Source organism: Ursus maritimus, unplaced genomic scaffold (assembly GCF_017311325.1).
Source record: "Ursus maritimus isolate PB19 unplaced genomic scaffold, ASM1731132v1 scaffold_20, whole genome shotgun sequence".
NCBI classification, from domain to species: Eukaryota; Metazoa; Chordata; class Mammalia; order Carnivora; family Ursidae; genus Ursus; species Ursus maritimus.
Window position 1 is genome coordinate 34,974,767 of NW_024424453.1, and position 13,776 is coordinate 34,988,542.

At 36.7% G+C, this 13,776-nt stretch overlaps 1 protein-coding gene and 1 non-coding gene across 2 annotated transcripts; both read right to left on the reverse strand.

Annotated features, from left to right (window-relative positions):
• Positions 1 to 2,792: 2,792 nt before the first annotated feature.
• On the reverse strand, positions 2,793 to 3,137 carry LOC103681899 (transmembrane protein 14C-like). The gene has a single exon (XM_040636590.1). It carries the CDS (start codon positions 3,135 to 3,137, stop codon positions 2,793 to 2,795), a length of 345 nt encoding a protein of 114 aa, XP_040492524.1.
• An 8,102-nt stretch (positions 3,138 to 11,239) lies between these two features.
• LOC121104326 lies at positions 11,240 to 11,343 on the reverse strand. Its single transcript, XR_005836619.1, has one exon. It is a non-coding gene; the product is annotated as a U6 spliceosomal RNA (small nuclear RNA).
• Between the last annotated feature and the right edge of the window lie 2,433 nt (positions 11,344 to 13,776).

The window sequence follows — 13,776 nt, forward strand, 5'->3', positions numbered from 1 at the left end:
TTTATCAACCTTTTATTTTACAGCTTCTGGATTTTGAGTCAAGAAAGGACGTCATGCCAAGGTTATAATGGAATTAATCTATGTTTTCTTCTAGTATTTTTATTATGACATATTTTTACATCCAAATATCTGATCCTTATTGAATTTGCTAGGGTATATGATATCCCATATAGATTCAACTTTCAGGGACATTTCACCCATTTTTATAGATTTAAGATACCATCTTTATTATATAATGGATTTGTGCATGTACTTGGATCTATTTCTGGAATTCTATCCAACTGGTTTGTTTTTCTATTATTCATAAATCCCAGAGTGTTTAAATGATGTTTTCATGTATGGAAGGGTTTAGCCCACCCCTAATGCTCTCCTTTATGGAGAGGTTATTCTGGTTTTTATTTTCTCCGAATGAACTTTACCAGCTTTTCTAGCTTTTTTTTTAATTGGATTTTTATTAGGATCATAAAAAGTTAATTAATATGGTGTGGGAAGATTGGATATATTTATGATACAGAGTATGCTACCAAGAACTTAGTCTCTCTTTCCATTTCTTTTTTTTTTAAGACTTTTTAAAACATTTATTCATTTGAGACAAAGAGAGAGAGAGAGAGTATGAGCAGTGGAGAGAGGCAGGGGGAGAAGGAGAAGCAGACTCCCTTCTGAGCCAGCAGCCCAATGAAGTGGGGCTCACTCCCAGGACCTGGAGATCATGACTTGAACTGAAGGCAGACACTTAACCATCTAAGCCACCCAGGCACCCATCTCTTTCCATTTCTTTAGGCTTTTTTTGGTCCATGTCCTCCAGGAGATTTTTAATATGTTCTTCATATACATACTACACATTTCCCATGAGATTTATTTTTAGTTATTTCACTTTCTATTAATATTTCTTTGGCAGATAAGTTTTTTCTTTTTTACATAATTTCTATAAATTGCATAAGAAAAGCAATTTATTTCCATTAGTAAGTAACATGTGGCTTTGGGGGTGAGAGATACAGGCAAAAAGAGGCAGATATACAGATGTGTGATAATCAGGTTAAGGAAACTTGCATCTATTCTTGTCGTATTTATTGTTTTTCAATCCAAAATGAATGTTAACCTTCACCAAATGCCTTTTCAGAGTCTTAGTTATGATCATATTATTTTTCCCCTTAAATGTATCAATGTGATGAAGGATATTAATAGAGGCTCTAATATAAAACCATCCTTGCATTTCTTCAATTGAACCCAGTTGTTTCTGATGTATTTTAATTGTTGGTGGATTCCATTAGCTAATGTTTTATTTAAAATGTTTGCATTGATGTGCATGAGGGATTTTGTCCATTGCTATTCTTTTTTGTACAATATTTGTTAGAATTTTATATCTGTATTCATTACAAAAATAATTCAGATTTTTTTTCTAATGCTCTGGAAAAGTTGAAATATTATTAACTTATCTACTCATTAAGGTTTAGTTGACCTCTTTTATGAACCTCTCTGGGCCTGGTGTTTTTTGGAAGTGGCCCTTTTCTATGGAAACAGTTTAAATTTTATTTCATCTAAGTTTTGTAATATTTTGTATTTCTGAAAATAAAGCATTTCATACAAGTTTTCAAATGTATTCAGATATTGCAGCAAAATTATTCTTGGAGCTTTAAATGTCCTCTGTTTCTCAAAATATCACTCCTCCCTTTTAACATTTCTTACTTTTACAATTGAGATTCTCTCTCTCTCTCCTCTCTCTCTCTGTGATGAGATTAACAATTTATTAGTTTTTTTAAAAATAGAAGCTGATAAATGAAAGCTAAAGACATTTTAAAAATAAAAACTTAAAAATAAAATTTACCATTTATTCTATTTTCTAATTAATTCATTCATGTTGTCATAGTAATGCCACATAGCAAGACCTCCAAGGCACTGTCACACTTGAACTTCAACGTCAGCTGGGGCAGTTTCTCTACAAGCCGTGGTGGCTGGAGCCGCTCTGTGTCAGGCTCTGGATTGTTTGTGCAGCTCTCCTCTCTGTGTCTCTTGTCTTCCTCCAGAACCAGCGGGCTAAATGATGCATGCTATTCTCAGGGCAATTGCAGACACACAAGCTTTTACACTGCTGCACATGTGCACTGCAAGCCTCTGCGGCATCCCATCTACAGGCATCCCATCTGCCAAAGAAATCCCCATGGCGGAGCACAAGGGCAAGAGGCAGGGGACATACACAAAGAGAGCTGAAAAAGTGGGATCAATATTCAACCCACCAAACTTCCTCTGTTCTCCTTGAGTTAATTTCATTTTTTCTCCTCTAAATTTTGAATTGGATATCTATTCATGACTCCATTTTTAAAAAATTTACAGTAAACTTTACTTTCATTGATACGTCACTTGACATAATTTCAAAGTAGGTCTGTGCTCTAGGATGAGCCAAAGAACAGAAATCTTAAATCTCATAAAGGATTTTTTTCACGTTGTTCTGAGCAGGGCATGGGGTTTCAGTGCCCCCAGTGTTGATCCCTAACATTTTACCCCTTGAGACTTTACCTATAGATACAGAAAGAAGAGATAACATCAACATACAAGAATCAAACCTTATGAGAGAACAACAATAAGCTCGTGGGTCATATACCACCCACCTCTTTAAGGTTGTAATGATAATGACTGGGTTTTTTTTCTCCTGGAAAGTTAATATCATTTTGTTTGGTTTGGTTTGGTTTAAGTAAAATGTCAGAATATGTGAAAATGCTGCACCTATTTCTCTTAATACACTAAAAATAGTGGAAGTTTTAAATTCTTCATGAATCCAAGCTGGGACATGACTACTACTGACAGGGTCTAGTCAACACACTAATTCTAAGTTTGGCGACCATCAACAAACCGGTACCCGCGATTAAGGTCGCAGGCATAATCCATCCAGAGCGGTGGAATCTCATTCCCATAATGCCAACTAAGGTTCCAGATATCATTAGGAAAACCCAAATGTTCCTCGGATCCTGAGGAAGCTGATAAGCACCCAGGCCTGCTAAGCCACTGAGAAGAATCCCGGCAGCCAGTGACGGGACACTACGTGCTTTTGCATAGCCAATGATCCCACCGGAAGCAACCAGTGCTGCATAGTCAAAGCCAATCCACTGTAAAGGCACTGGAGGGCCAGAGTCCTTCTGCATTTTTCTCTCTCACTCTGACCGGACAGAAACATACACCAGGCCTGCACTGAACCACCTTCCCCTAGGTCTGCACTGGTGACGAGGGTACGCAAGCCCCATGACTCCATTTTTTACTGAAGTATTTTAAGATGATGAATTTTCCTCTAAAGTCCATTTTAACTACATCCCATAAATTCGAAAGTGTTTTTATTACATTTTTTTCTCCAGACAATGCAATTTCATTTTTTATTTCCCCTTCAACTTAGATTTTAAGAAAATGTTATTACAAATTCCAGCTAAAAGGGCCTTTTGGTTGTCTAGTTTCATTACATGGTGATTAGAGAAGGTTCTACCTAAGATTCCTATTTATTTTTAATTCAGAATAGATTAAGGATTTTCTGGTGGCCCAATAGATGGCCAGTTTTTCTAAATATTCCAAGGCTTATTCAAAATTAATAAAGTACAGAAATACCTTATCAATTAGCTCTACCTTATTATTTATGTTATTTCAATATTCAATATACTTATTTTCATCCACTTGATCTGACATGGACCAAGACAGGTGAATTCATGTCTCCCACTAGTGTTCTTATGTCTGTTTCCTGCTTTTATCACTTGTAATTAATGCTTTATGAATGTTTGGTGCACAGATATTCATAACTGTAATATGTCCATTGTGAGTTACACACTTCTGCACAATTAGGTTTTTTTTCTTAATATTCTGTTTGGCTGGAGTCCCTGGCTTATTTTTATTTGGGTTTTCTGGTCTGCCCTTTTTAATTCTTTTATTCTCAGCCTTACTGAAATACCTTGTTTTAGATGAGTCTGTGCCATAGAATTAGGTTGCATAATCCATCCTGGAGAGTCATTTATTTTAAAAACTAAGTTAAAGGGCCCCTGTGTGGCTCAGTTGGTTAAGCGTCAGACACTTGATTTTAGGTCAGGTCCTGATGTCAGGGTTATGAGATCAAGCCCCATGTCGGGCTCTGCACTCAGCTCAGAGTCTACTTGAGATCCTCTCCCTCTTACCCTCTCTCTGCTTGTGCGCTCTCTCTCTCTCTCTCTCTCAAATAAATCTTTAAAAAAACACTAATTTAAGCCTTAAAAAAACAAAGTTAAGTCTTTAAAAAAATAAAATAAAGTTAGAGGCGCCTGGGTGGCTCAGTCGTTAAGCGTCTGCCTTCAGCTCAGGTCATGATCCCGGGGTCTTGGGATTGAGCCCCACATCAGGCTCCCTGCTCAGCGGGAAGCCTGCTTCTCCCTCTCCCATTCCCCCTGCTTGTGTTCCCTCTCTTGCTGTGTCTCTATCAGATAAATAAAACCTTTAAAAAATAAAATAAAATAAAGTTAAACAAGCTAAGATAAGCCTTTTAACGGGTGACTTAATGATATAAAAGTTATGTTTCGTCTTTGTTTCATCATATTATTGTATTGCATTTTCTGTGTTCTTTTAAAGATATTTTTTCATTATAAATTCTGTTTTCTTTGCTTTTTGTGTGTTGTCTGCTATTCAAGTTATCTATTTTTTCCTTTAGTTGTTACATTTATAATAATAATGTTATATTAGACCCTTAGTAATGTACTTCTTTTAACTACATCTCTAAGTTCTGTACTACAAGTAATGATTAAAAATTAGGATATTTCTTCTTCCTTTTCCCCTCTTCCCTTGTCTCTCTCATCTGACTTTAGTTACTAATAGTGTTTATTTTTAATAAATTAAATGAGACAATAAATTTAATTTCTGACCTCCTTTCCCCCTTGCCTATCCAATTTTTGTTAGTTATATCATTTCTACATAGTAAAGACATATAACATTCATATTTCGTTCTGACATCTCAACCCCCGTATTTTTTTCTTACAGGCAAGTACATTCAATATTTATTCCCAGTCCCTTTGTCACAATTTACCTAGTTACTTAGTTGGCCAAAATTCAATGTCTAATAATTCCTTCTAGTATTCTCTGAGCTCTTGCATGTTCAAAGCTATTCACAGAATAGACTTTATATTTTAAACAAAATGTGGTTGGTTAAACAATCTTTGGCTTACACTCTTTACTTAGGTATCTTGTTGCACTCAGGCTTCTTGTATTGAAATGCTGCTCAGAAGATATATGAGGCTAGTATTTTGTTCTTCTAGGAATTTTTGTTTTGTTCCTGGATGCTGTTGCAGTGGTGGCTTCTTCCTTCTTCATTTTTAGAGTCCAAGTACACATCTCAGAGTTGACCATCCTGAATCCACTTTCGCGGTTTACTGGTATCCATTTAAAATCTTAAACTTTACTTAAGCCCTGTGACCCTAGAAAACAGCAATGTTGAAAGAAAATCCCCCCACTCTTGTGTTCTAGGAAACTGCTTATTGCAAAGAACCACATTCCATGCATGATTTAGATAAGATGCATAGATTCCTCCTTATCTACCTGTGACAGGGCAACACAGACCTCCAAAATTCCCATTCTTTGCCTCATAAATGATTAGTTGAACTGTTTTGTCCTCACTGATCACTGATGAACAAAATACCTGCTAACTAAACTCTGGCTAACTTTCTCTCCTTCTCCCACGTAGTATCTGAACTTTGACCCATCATTTGCCTAAATCAGCATACAATCCCTCTTTAAAGGAGTGCAAGACAGTAGACTGACCTCAAGGTAAAACACCCTTTGATTTATTGTCTGATCATAGATATTTCTGCTCCTTCACAGGGAAACTTAAGTCTTGTCTTCATCCTAGGTGCTACTTGTGAAAATGTGCAAAGTTCTTATTTACATTCAAATCCTCAAATTCCCTGGTTTTTGATTTTGTCCCCTTGGATTAAACACAGAGGGGATGAAGCATGGAGATGGCATAGTGAAGAACCCAGGGTCCCTTTGCTGGGGTCCATCTTTATCCAATAATTTCCTTGTGTACTGTCCACTTGTTCTCTGCCATTCTCCCATTTCATGACATTTTTATCTTCCCTCAATGGTAAGAACAACTGAATCTGATTGATCTCTTAATCTTTTATCTCAAACCTAAAACAAGACTTTTGAGAATCAAAACTTTTGTCTTTCTCTATCTTTACTGTATCATCCTCCTTTTGAACTAATCGGTACCGATAAGGAGTCACCAATGCCTACACGTGAAGTAAGGAAGTAGGAAGCAGAAATGACAGGAAAAAACAGAATAGTGTCCTATGTGGCTGTGAGTTGGGAACTGTTTTCATTTACATAATAGAAGTGCCTTGAGTCATCTACAGTCTCATCAATCCCTATTCCTCCGGGTAATACAAATCTTGAGACATCTGGGTGAGTCTAGTGGGAGGGTGTCTCCCAGCAACATCCTCGAACATCTCAAGTCCCAAGTTTTACAGGCAGTAAGGTGTGAGGTGAACCTATCCCAAATCCCTTTGTTACCATCTTCTACTGAAAACATCTGGCCAGATAATAACCAATTATTTTCTTCTCACCATCTTTTTTTTTTCCTTCAGATCCCTAAGATACAGCTTACTGGACACTCTGTTTTCTGTTAATAGCTCATTTTCAACCCAGAATTGCATACATAATTCTCTTCCTTTTAAAATAGAAAATGTATGGTGACTAATATAACAAAATAAAAATTATATTAAATAAATAAATAAATAAAATAGAAAATGTTTTTGCCTCTCCAAGTCTCTGTCTTCATCTATAAAATGGGGATGATTATATTTCCTTTATAGATGTCATACATATGACCCTATAATGAGAACATGGTGAGACTGAAGATTTGATCCCATTGTGAAAATCAGAAATGACTGTACCAATATCAGTTATAATTGTTTATAACATACAGTAATTCCCATGATTATAGAAATGTTTGCAAACAGGTCTGAGGAAACCCCTAAAAATACAAAGAAAAACACTGGGAATGGTAGTTTTCCCAAAGCCCCGCTGATGCTGCCCTTCCTTCCCTGGGGCTGTGTGCACCATATTCCAGAATTCTGTCTCAAACAGGTACTCAAGGAGCCTCACTTTACAACTCAATTATCATTACAATAATATGATCAAGCTCAGCTGGCTGAAGTCCCTAGGGCGGTGACGTCTGTATCCAGCAAGGCAAAACTATCAAATGACTTGTAGTTCAATGAGCAGCAGAGGTAAGGTTAACACCTGTACTGTGTTATATCTGCTGTTTGAATGGGGTGCCCCCTTAAGTCTAATGAGGAATTCCTACCCTCCTCGGAGAGGGCCAGCTTCTTCTTGAACTGGCTCTTATTTTTGCATCCAATCTTCGGAAAGAATGATTGGAGGGTGGAGGGGTTGTTTTGTTACGACTTCTGTAAGTTTATTTTCAGCAGAAGCTGAGGAAAGGGGAAGGGAAGCCTGGAAACCAGCATAGGGTTTCTTTCTGATCCTGGGCAAGTGGGCTTCCTGATACCTCCATGGCTGTTTGATGTCCATCACTGTGGCGGATCACTGACTCATTTGGCCCAACTGGCTGACAGAGCCATCTGTTGTCAGGGAACCCAATTCAGGACTGTCTAGTCGGGCAGCAAAACAAAACACACCTCTAAATCAAAGGACAGAAGGAGAGCTGCAGTTATCTGCTGATTTTTTTTTTTAAATAAGGTTTTTCCTGCAAGCAGGTGGAAGCATGTACCTTACAGGGCTTTTGTGATTGGCTCTCAGCCAGTCTTATGCATTTTTCACAGCTGGCATCAAGATAAGCTAATTTTTTTACTAAATTGACCCCTATTACTTTCATTTTCAGAGCTTGCAACCAATTGATGGGATACAATTTAATACAATGCAATTAATGTTACAGTGTCCTCTGTAACAAAGCATCAAAAGAGAGAGAGAGAGAGACAAAATCTTTAAGTGCCCACCAGTGGGGGTAGGGGAATGGAAATTGGAAATATAGAAGACAACATGACCCTAAGAAAAAAGAGAGCTCTAAGAACATAAAAAGAATTTCTGCTGCCTTTGCTGAAAAAGGGATTGTGAAAAATAAGACAATAAAGGATCAATAATTACTACACTAAGATGCTTCTTAAAATTCAAGAAATCTTTCCAAAGGAGGTAACATAGAAGTTGGGCCATGAGAAGTGCGGGAAGGAGGACACCAAGCTGGCAGGGAATGGGAAGGCTATTCCAAGCCCAGGGGGACATCTGAGCAGGTGCAGAGGGCTGTGAAGAAGCCCGCCTGGCCCCAGGGTCTGACGCCTGCCTTCACCACCCTGGCAGTTCCGCAACACCACCCTACTATGTAACATCTTCATTCACTCCTTTAGTTTTATACCAATTTGGACCCACATATTCCTATCTTATTCAATGGATTATAATCCTTTTCTAGCATTATTTTTATTGATACTCCAATCGTTCCAGATTGTGGACACCAGTAACCCCATCAGTCTGGTTTTGGTGTCCTCTTGTCAGGTCTCCAACGTTCTTTGAGTAGTTTCTGACTTTCTTGAACAACTCATTTTGCATTTTATTAGCTTAAGCACTGGAATTCATCTTTCCTCTTGGGAGCCCTGGTCCTTTTTAGTGGAGAATGATATTTAGGAGCCAATATCCTAGTCCGAGTCGTGGTCATTGCTACTAGTTTTTCATTGCTTTCAACCTCTCTCAGTGTTCAGAGCTAGGAAAAACAATAAAAACTACACACACACACACACACACACACACACATTTATTTCTGTATCTACCTATTTACATATTAAAAACAATGAATTTACCTGGCGATTCTAATTTGACTTCAACACTCCTGTGTTCATTCTAGCTGTCTCTCTCCCATAACTATAACTGCAACAGAGGAAAATCTGGCACCCGTTATCATCAATATACTTATTTGCTCAGAGAACACACAATTATTTCAGAATTGTTTGTCCATACCACAATGAAAATCATTCCTACTAGAGTTCAGTATTCCTGTTTTTTTAGAGTAAAATTTAAAATCAGTAAAATATGCACATATTAATGGTATAATTCAATAAATTTTGATAAATGCCTGCATCCATGTAACTCACATGGCTATTAAGATATAGGAAATTTTGGGCGCCTGGGTGGCTCAGTCAGTGAAGCATCTGCCTTCAGCTCAGGTCATGATCTCAGGGTCCTGGAATCAAGCCCCACATCAGGTTCCCTGCTCAGCAGGGAGCCTGCTTTCCCCTCTTCCTCTGCCACTCCCCCTGCTTGTGCTCTTTCTCTCTGTCAAATAAATAAATAGTATCCTAAAAAAAAAAAAAAAGACAATAGGAAGTTTCACCATTGTAGAAAGGTCTCTGGACTCTTCCAGGGATATCCCTTGCCCTAGTAGGTTAAGGTTTTCTGTTCTAGAAATTCATACATATGAAATCATATAATGTTCATTCTCTTGTGTCTGGCTTTATTTGTTCCATATGAAGATTTATCCATGTTGTTGTAGGAGTCAGTAGTTACTTTCATTTTTATGGCTTAATATTGTTTCATTATATGAATATATCAAAATTATTTATCTACTCTTTGATAGGCACTTGGGTTGTTTCTAATTCTGAATATGAATAAAGCTCCTATGAATATTTATCACAAAGTCTTATGTGGACACATATTCTCATTTCTCTTGGATAAACTCCTAGGAGTGAAATTATTAGATCCTAGGGAAGATATATGTTCAATCTGAAAAAAAAAACAACGAACAGCCTTCTAAATTGATTGTACTATATTACACTCATCAACGTGTGAGAATTCCAGTTGCTCCATATCCTTGACAACATTTAGTATTGTTCTTTTTAAATCTAACCATTCTACTAAACATGGAGCGGTACCTCTTTGTGATTTCGTTGCATTTTCCTNNNTGAGTAACGATGTTGAATCCTTTTTACATTTATTTATTGGCCACATATATTTCTTCCTCTGTGAAGTCCCTGCTCAGGTCTTTCTTCATTGAATTGTTTATCTTTTCATTATTTAATTGTTGGATATAAGTTCTTTGTTGTTTGCCAAAAATATGTTTTTGCAAATGATTTTTCTCAGCCTACTCTCATTTTATGAAGGTATTTTCTTAAGCTTTCTTCTAAAAGCTTTATAAGTTTAGATTTTAAAATTAGGTCTGTGATCAATCTCAAGTGACCACAGAGCATGATGTAGAGGTTAAAGTTCATTTATTTCCATGTGGATATCGAGTTGCTCAAGCACCATTTATTGAAATCCTTCAGTGCTGTTATGAAAAATCAATTGTGCACGTGTGGGTGTATTTCTAATTCTCTGTTCTGTTTTATTTAACTATATTTTCACAAAGACCACATTGTCTTTATATATAACTTCATAATAAGTAAGCTTTTTTTAAAAGATTTTATTTATTTATCTCACAGAGAGAGAGAGAGAGAGAGAGAGACTGAGAGAACACAATCAGGGGGAGAGACAGAGGGAGAGGGAGAAGCAGGCTCCCCGCTGAGTAGGAAGCCCAATATGGGGCTCAATCCCAGGACCCTGAGATCATGACCTGAGCTGAAGGCAGATGCTTAACTGACTGAGATACCCAGGTGCCCCTTATAATAAGTAAGTCTTGAAGTCAGGGAGGCCCTCCTATATTATATTATTTTCCCTTTTCAAGACTGTCTTGACTATTCTAGGTTATTTGCACTTCCATATATATTTTAGAGTAGCTTATCAATTTGTAAAATAAAAAACTTTTTGGAATTGTGATTTGGCTTGTATTGAACCTATACAACAATTTGGGGGAGAACTGGTATCTTGACAACTTTATCTTTTATCAATCAACATGGTATACAATAGTTTCTTTAAATTCTCTCATTAATATGTTGTGGATTCAGTTTACAAGTGGTTTTTTTTAATGTATTGCTAAATTTACCCTTAAGTATTTTATGGTTTTGATGCTATTTTAAATGCAACTTTTACATTTTTACTTTCCAAATCTTTGCTCTTAGTATGTTAACTTTGCATACTGTGACCTTGCTAAATTCACTACTAGGTCTAGTAAATGCTTTGTATATTATTAAGGATAACAGTTGTCTACTCAATCATGTCATCTGCAAGTATTGGCAGTTTTAATTCTTCCTTTCTAATCTCCATGTCTGTTCCTTGCCTATTACACTTTCTTAAACTTCTACTAGAAGCGGTGATCCTAGCCTTTATCATTTTCCTAAAGAGAAAGCAACATCTCTTAGATGAGAAAAATGTGGAACTCCTCCTAAATATTCCAGCAATCCTTGTACAGAGTTCATGCTAGTTGTCTCCATACTGTTCTAATATTAGTATATATGTTGCCTTTAATGCAATTCCTATCAAAATACTGCCAGCGTCTTTCACAGAGCTAGAACAATCAATCCTAAAATTTGTATGGAATCACAAAAGACCCAAAGAGCCCAAGCAATTCCAAAAAAGAAAAACAAAACTGGAGGTCTTACAATTCCTGATTTCAGGCTATATTACAAAGCTGTAATCATCGAGACAGTGTGGTACAGACACATAGATCAGTGTAACAGAATACAGAGCCCAGAAATGGACTCACAACTGTATGGTCAACTAATCTTCAACAAAGCAGGAAAGAATATCTGATGGAAAAAAGACAGTCTCTCAACAAATGGCGCTGAAAACTGGACAGCAACATGAGAAGAATGAAACTAGACCGCTTTCTTACACCATACACAAAAATTAATTCAAAATGGATGAAAGACCTAAATGTGAGACAGGAAACCATTGAAATCCTAAAGAAGAACACAGGCAGAAAACTCCTTGACCTTGGCCATAGCAACTTCTTATTAGACACGTCACTGGAGGCAAGGGAAACAAAAGCAAAAATGAACTATTGGGACTTCATTAAGATAAAAACTTTCTGCACAGCAAAGGAAACAATCAACAAAACTAAAGGGCAGCCCGGGATGGGAAAGATATTTGCAAACAATGTATCTGGTAAAGGGTTAGTATCCAAAATGTATAAAGAACTTACCAAACTCAACACCCAAAAACCAAATAATCCGGTTAAGAAATGGGCAGAAGACATGAATAAACACTTTTCCAAAGAAGACATCCTGATGGCCAACAGGCACATGAAAAAATGCCCCACACCACTCTTCATCAGGGAAATACAAATCAAAACCATGATGAGATACTACCTCACACCTGTCAGAATGGCTAAAATTAACAATACAAGAAACAACAGGTGTTGGCGAGGATGTGGAAAAAGGGGAACCCTCTTGCACTGTTGGTGGGAATGCAAACTGGTGCAGCCATTCTGGAGAACAGTTTGGAGGTTCCTCATAAAGTTAAAAATAGAACTACTCTACAATCCAGCAATTGTACTACTAGGTATTTATCCAAAGGATACAAAAATACAGATTTGAAGGGATACGTGCACCCCAATGTTTATAGCAGGATTATCAACAATAGCCAAACTATGGAGAGAGTCCAAATGTCCACTGACTGATGAATGGACAAAGAAGAATTGGTATACATATATAATGGAATATTACTCAGCCATCAAAAAGAATGAAGTCTTGTCATTTGCAATGATGTGGATGGAACTAGAAGGTATTATGTTAAGTGAAATAAGTCAGTCAGAGAAAGATAAATACCATATGATCTCACCCATATGTGGAATTTAAGAAAGAAAACAGATGAACACACGGGAAGGGGGGAAAGAGAAAGAGAGAGGGAAACAAGCCATAAATGACTCGTAACGATAGAGAACAAACTGAGGGTTGATGGGGGGAAGTGGGTGGGGGATGGGCTGGATGGGTGATGGAGATTAAAGAGGACACTTGTGATAAGCACTGGGTGTTGTATGTAAGTGACGAATTACTGTATGCTACTCCAAAAACCAATATGGCACTGCATGTTAACTAATAATTTAAATTTAAAAAAAATTAATATATGTGTTGCCAAAACAAGCATATATTTCCTCTGTAAGTCTGTGGCTTTCTTGAGGTCAGAACTTATGATAGAGGCATTATTTTAATTCAGGTACCTAGCATAATGCCTCAAACATGTAAGAATTTCAAAAAACATTCAAAAAGGATTAATTAAAAAGAAAGAAGATTGTTTTTAAGAGATAACTCTAATAAGAACATAGGCCCTTATTTTCCAGAGCATTTTCCATCCAACACTAGTTCTGAGAGATGACACCGCTTGTCAATTAAAAAAAAAAAAATCACAAATACATCTGGGGATTTTTGTTTATGTAATAGAGTAGACAATTTATACCTACATCTCATTTGTATAAAATTTTATATTTCTTTGTAACTAAGTTCCCTTATAATCCCCTTTTCTAACAATGGGTAGAAAGTAATAATGTGAACTTTCCAGGTACAGGTAACTCAATCTTTTCCAGTTCGAGATCTTCTCATTTAGGTAAATATTCACTCAATTTAAAGTTTAAACTCTCCTTCAAGCAATTTTTCACCTTCAGATGATCTTGCACAATTTTCTTTCCAAAACAATGTCCAGAATTAGGGTAAAATTCTGGGCTTTCTCTTGTTGAATTCTGGTTGAGGTGTAGCTTGTCTCATCAAACTTTGGGCAGTGGTCTTCTTCTAACTACGTCTACTCTTAAGTATAACTTATTGCCTGTTTTCTCAGCAAAATCAAGTCTTGAGAGCCTCATCTCATCCTCACTTCTAGATATTATGTGTCTCTTTGGTTTCTTTTCTTTTCTTTTTTTTTTTTTTGGTGGTGAGTTTTATTTTTTTATTTTTATTTTTTTATTAATAA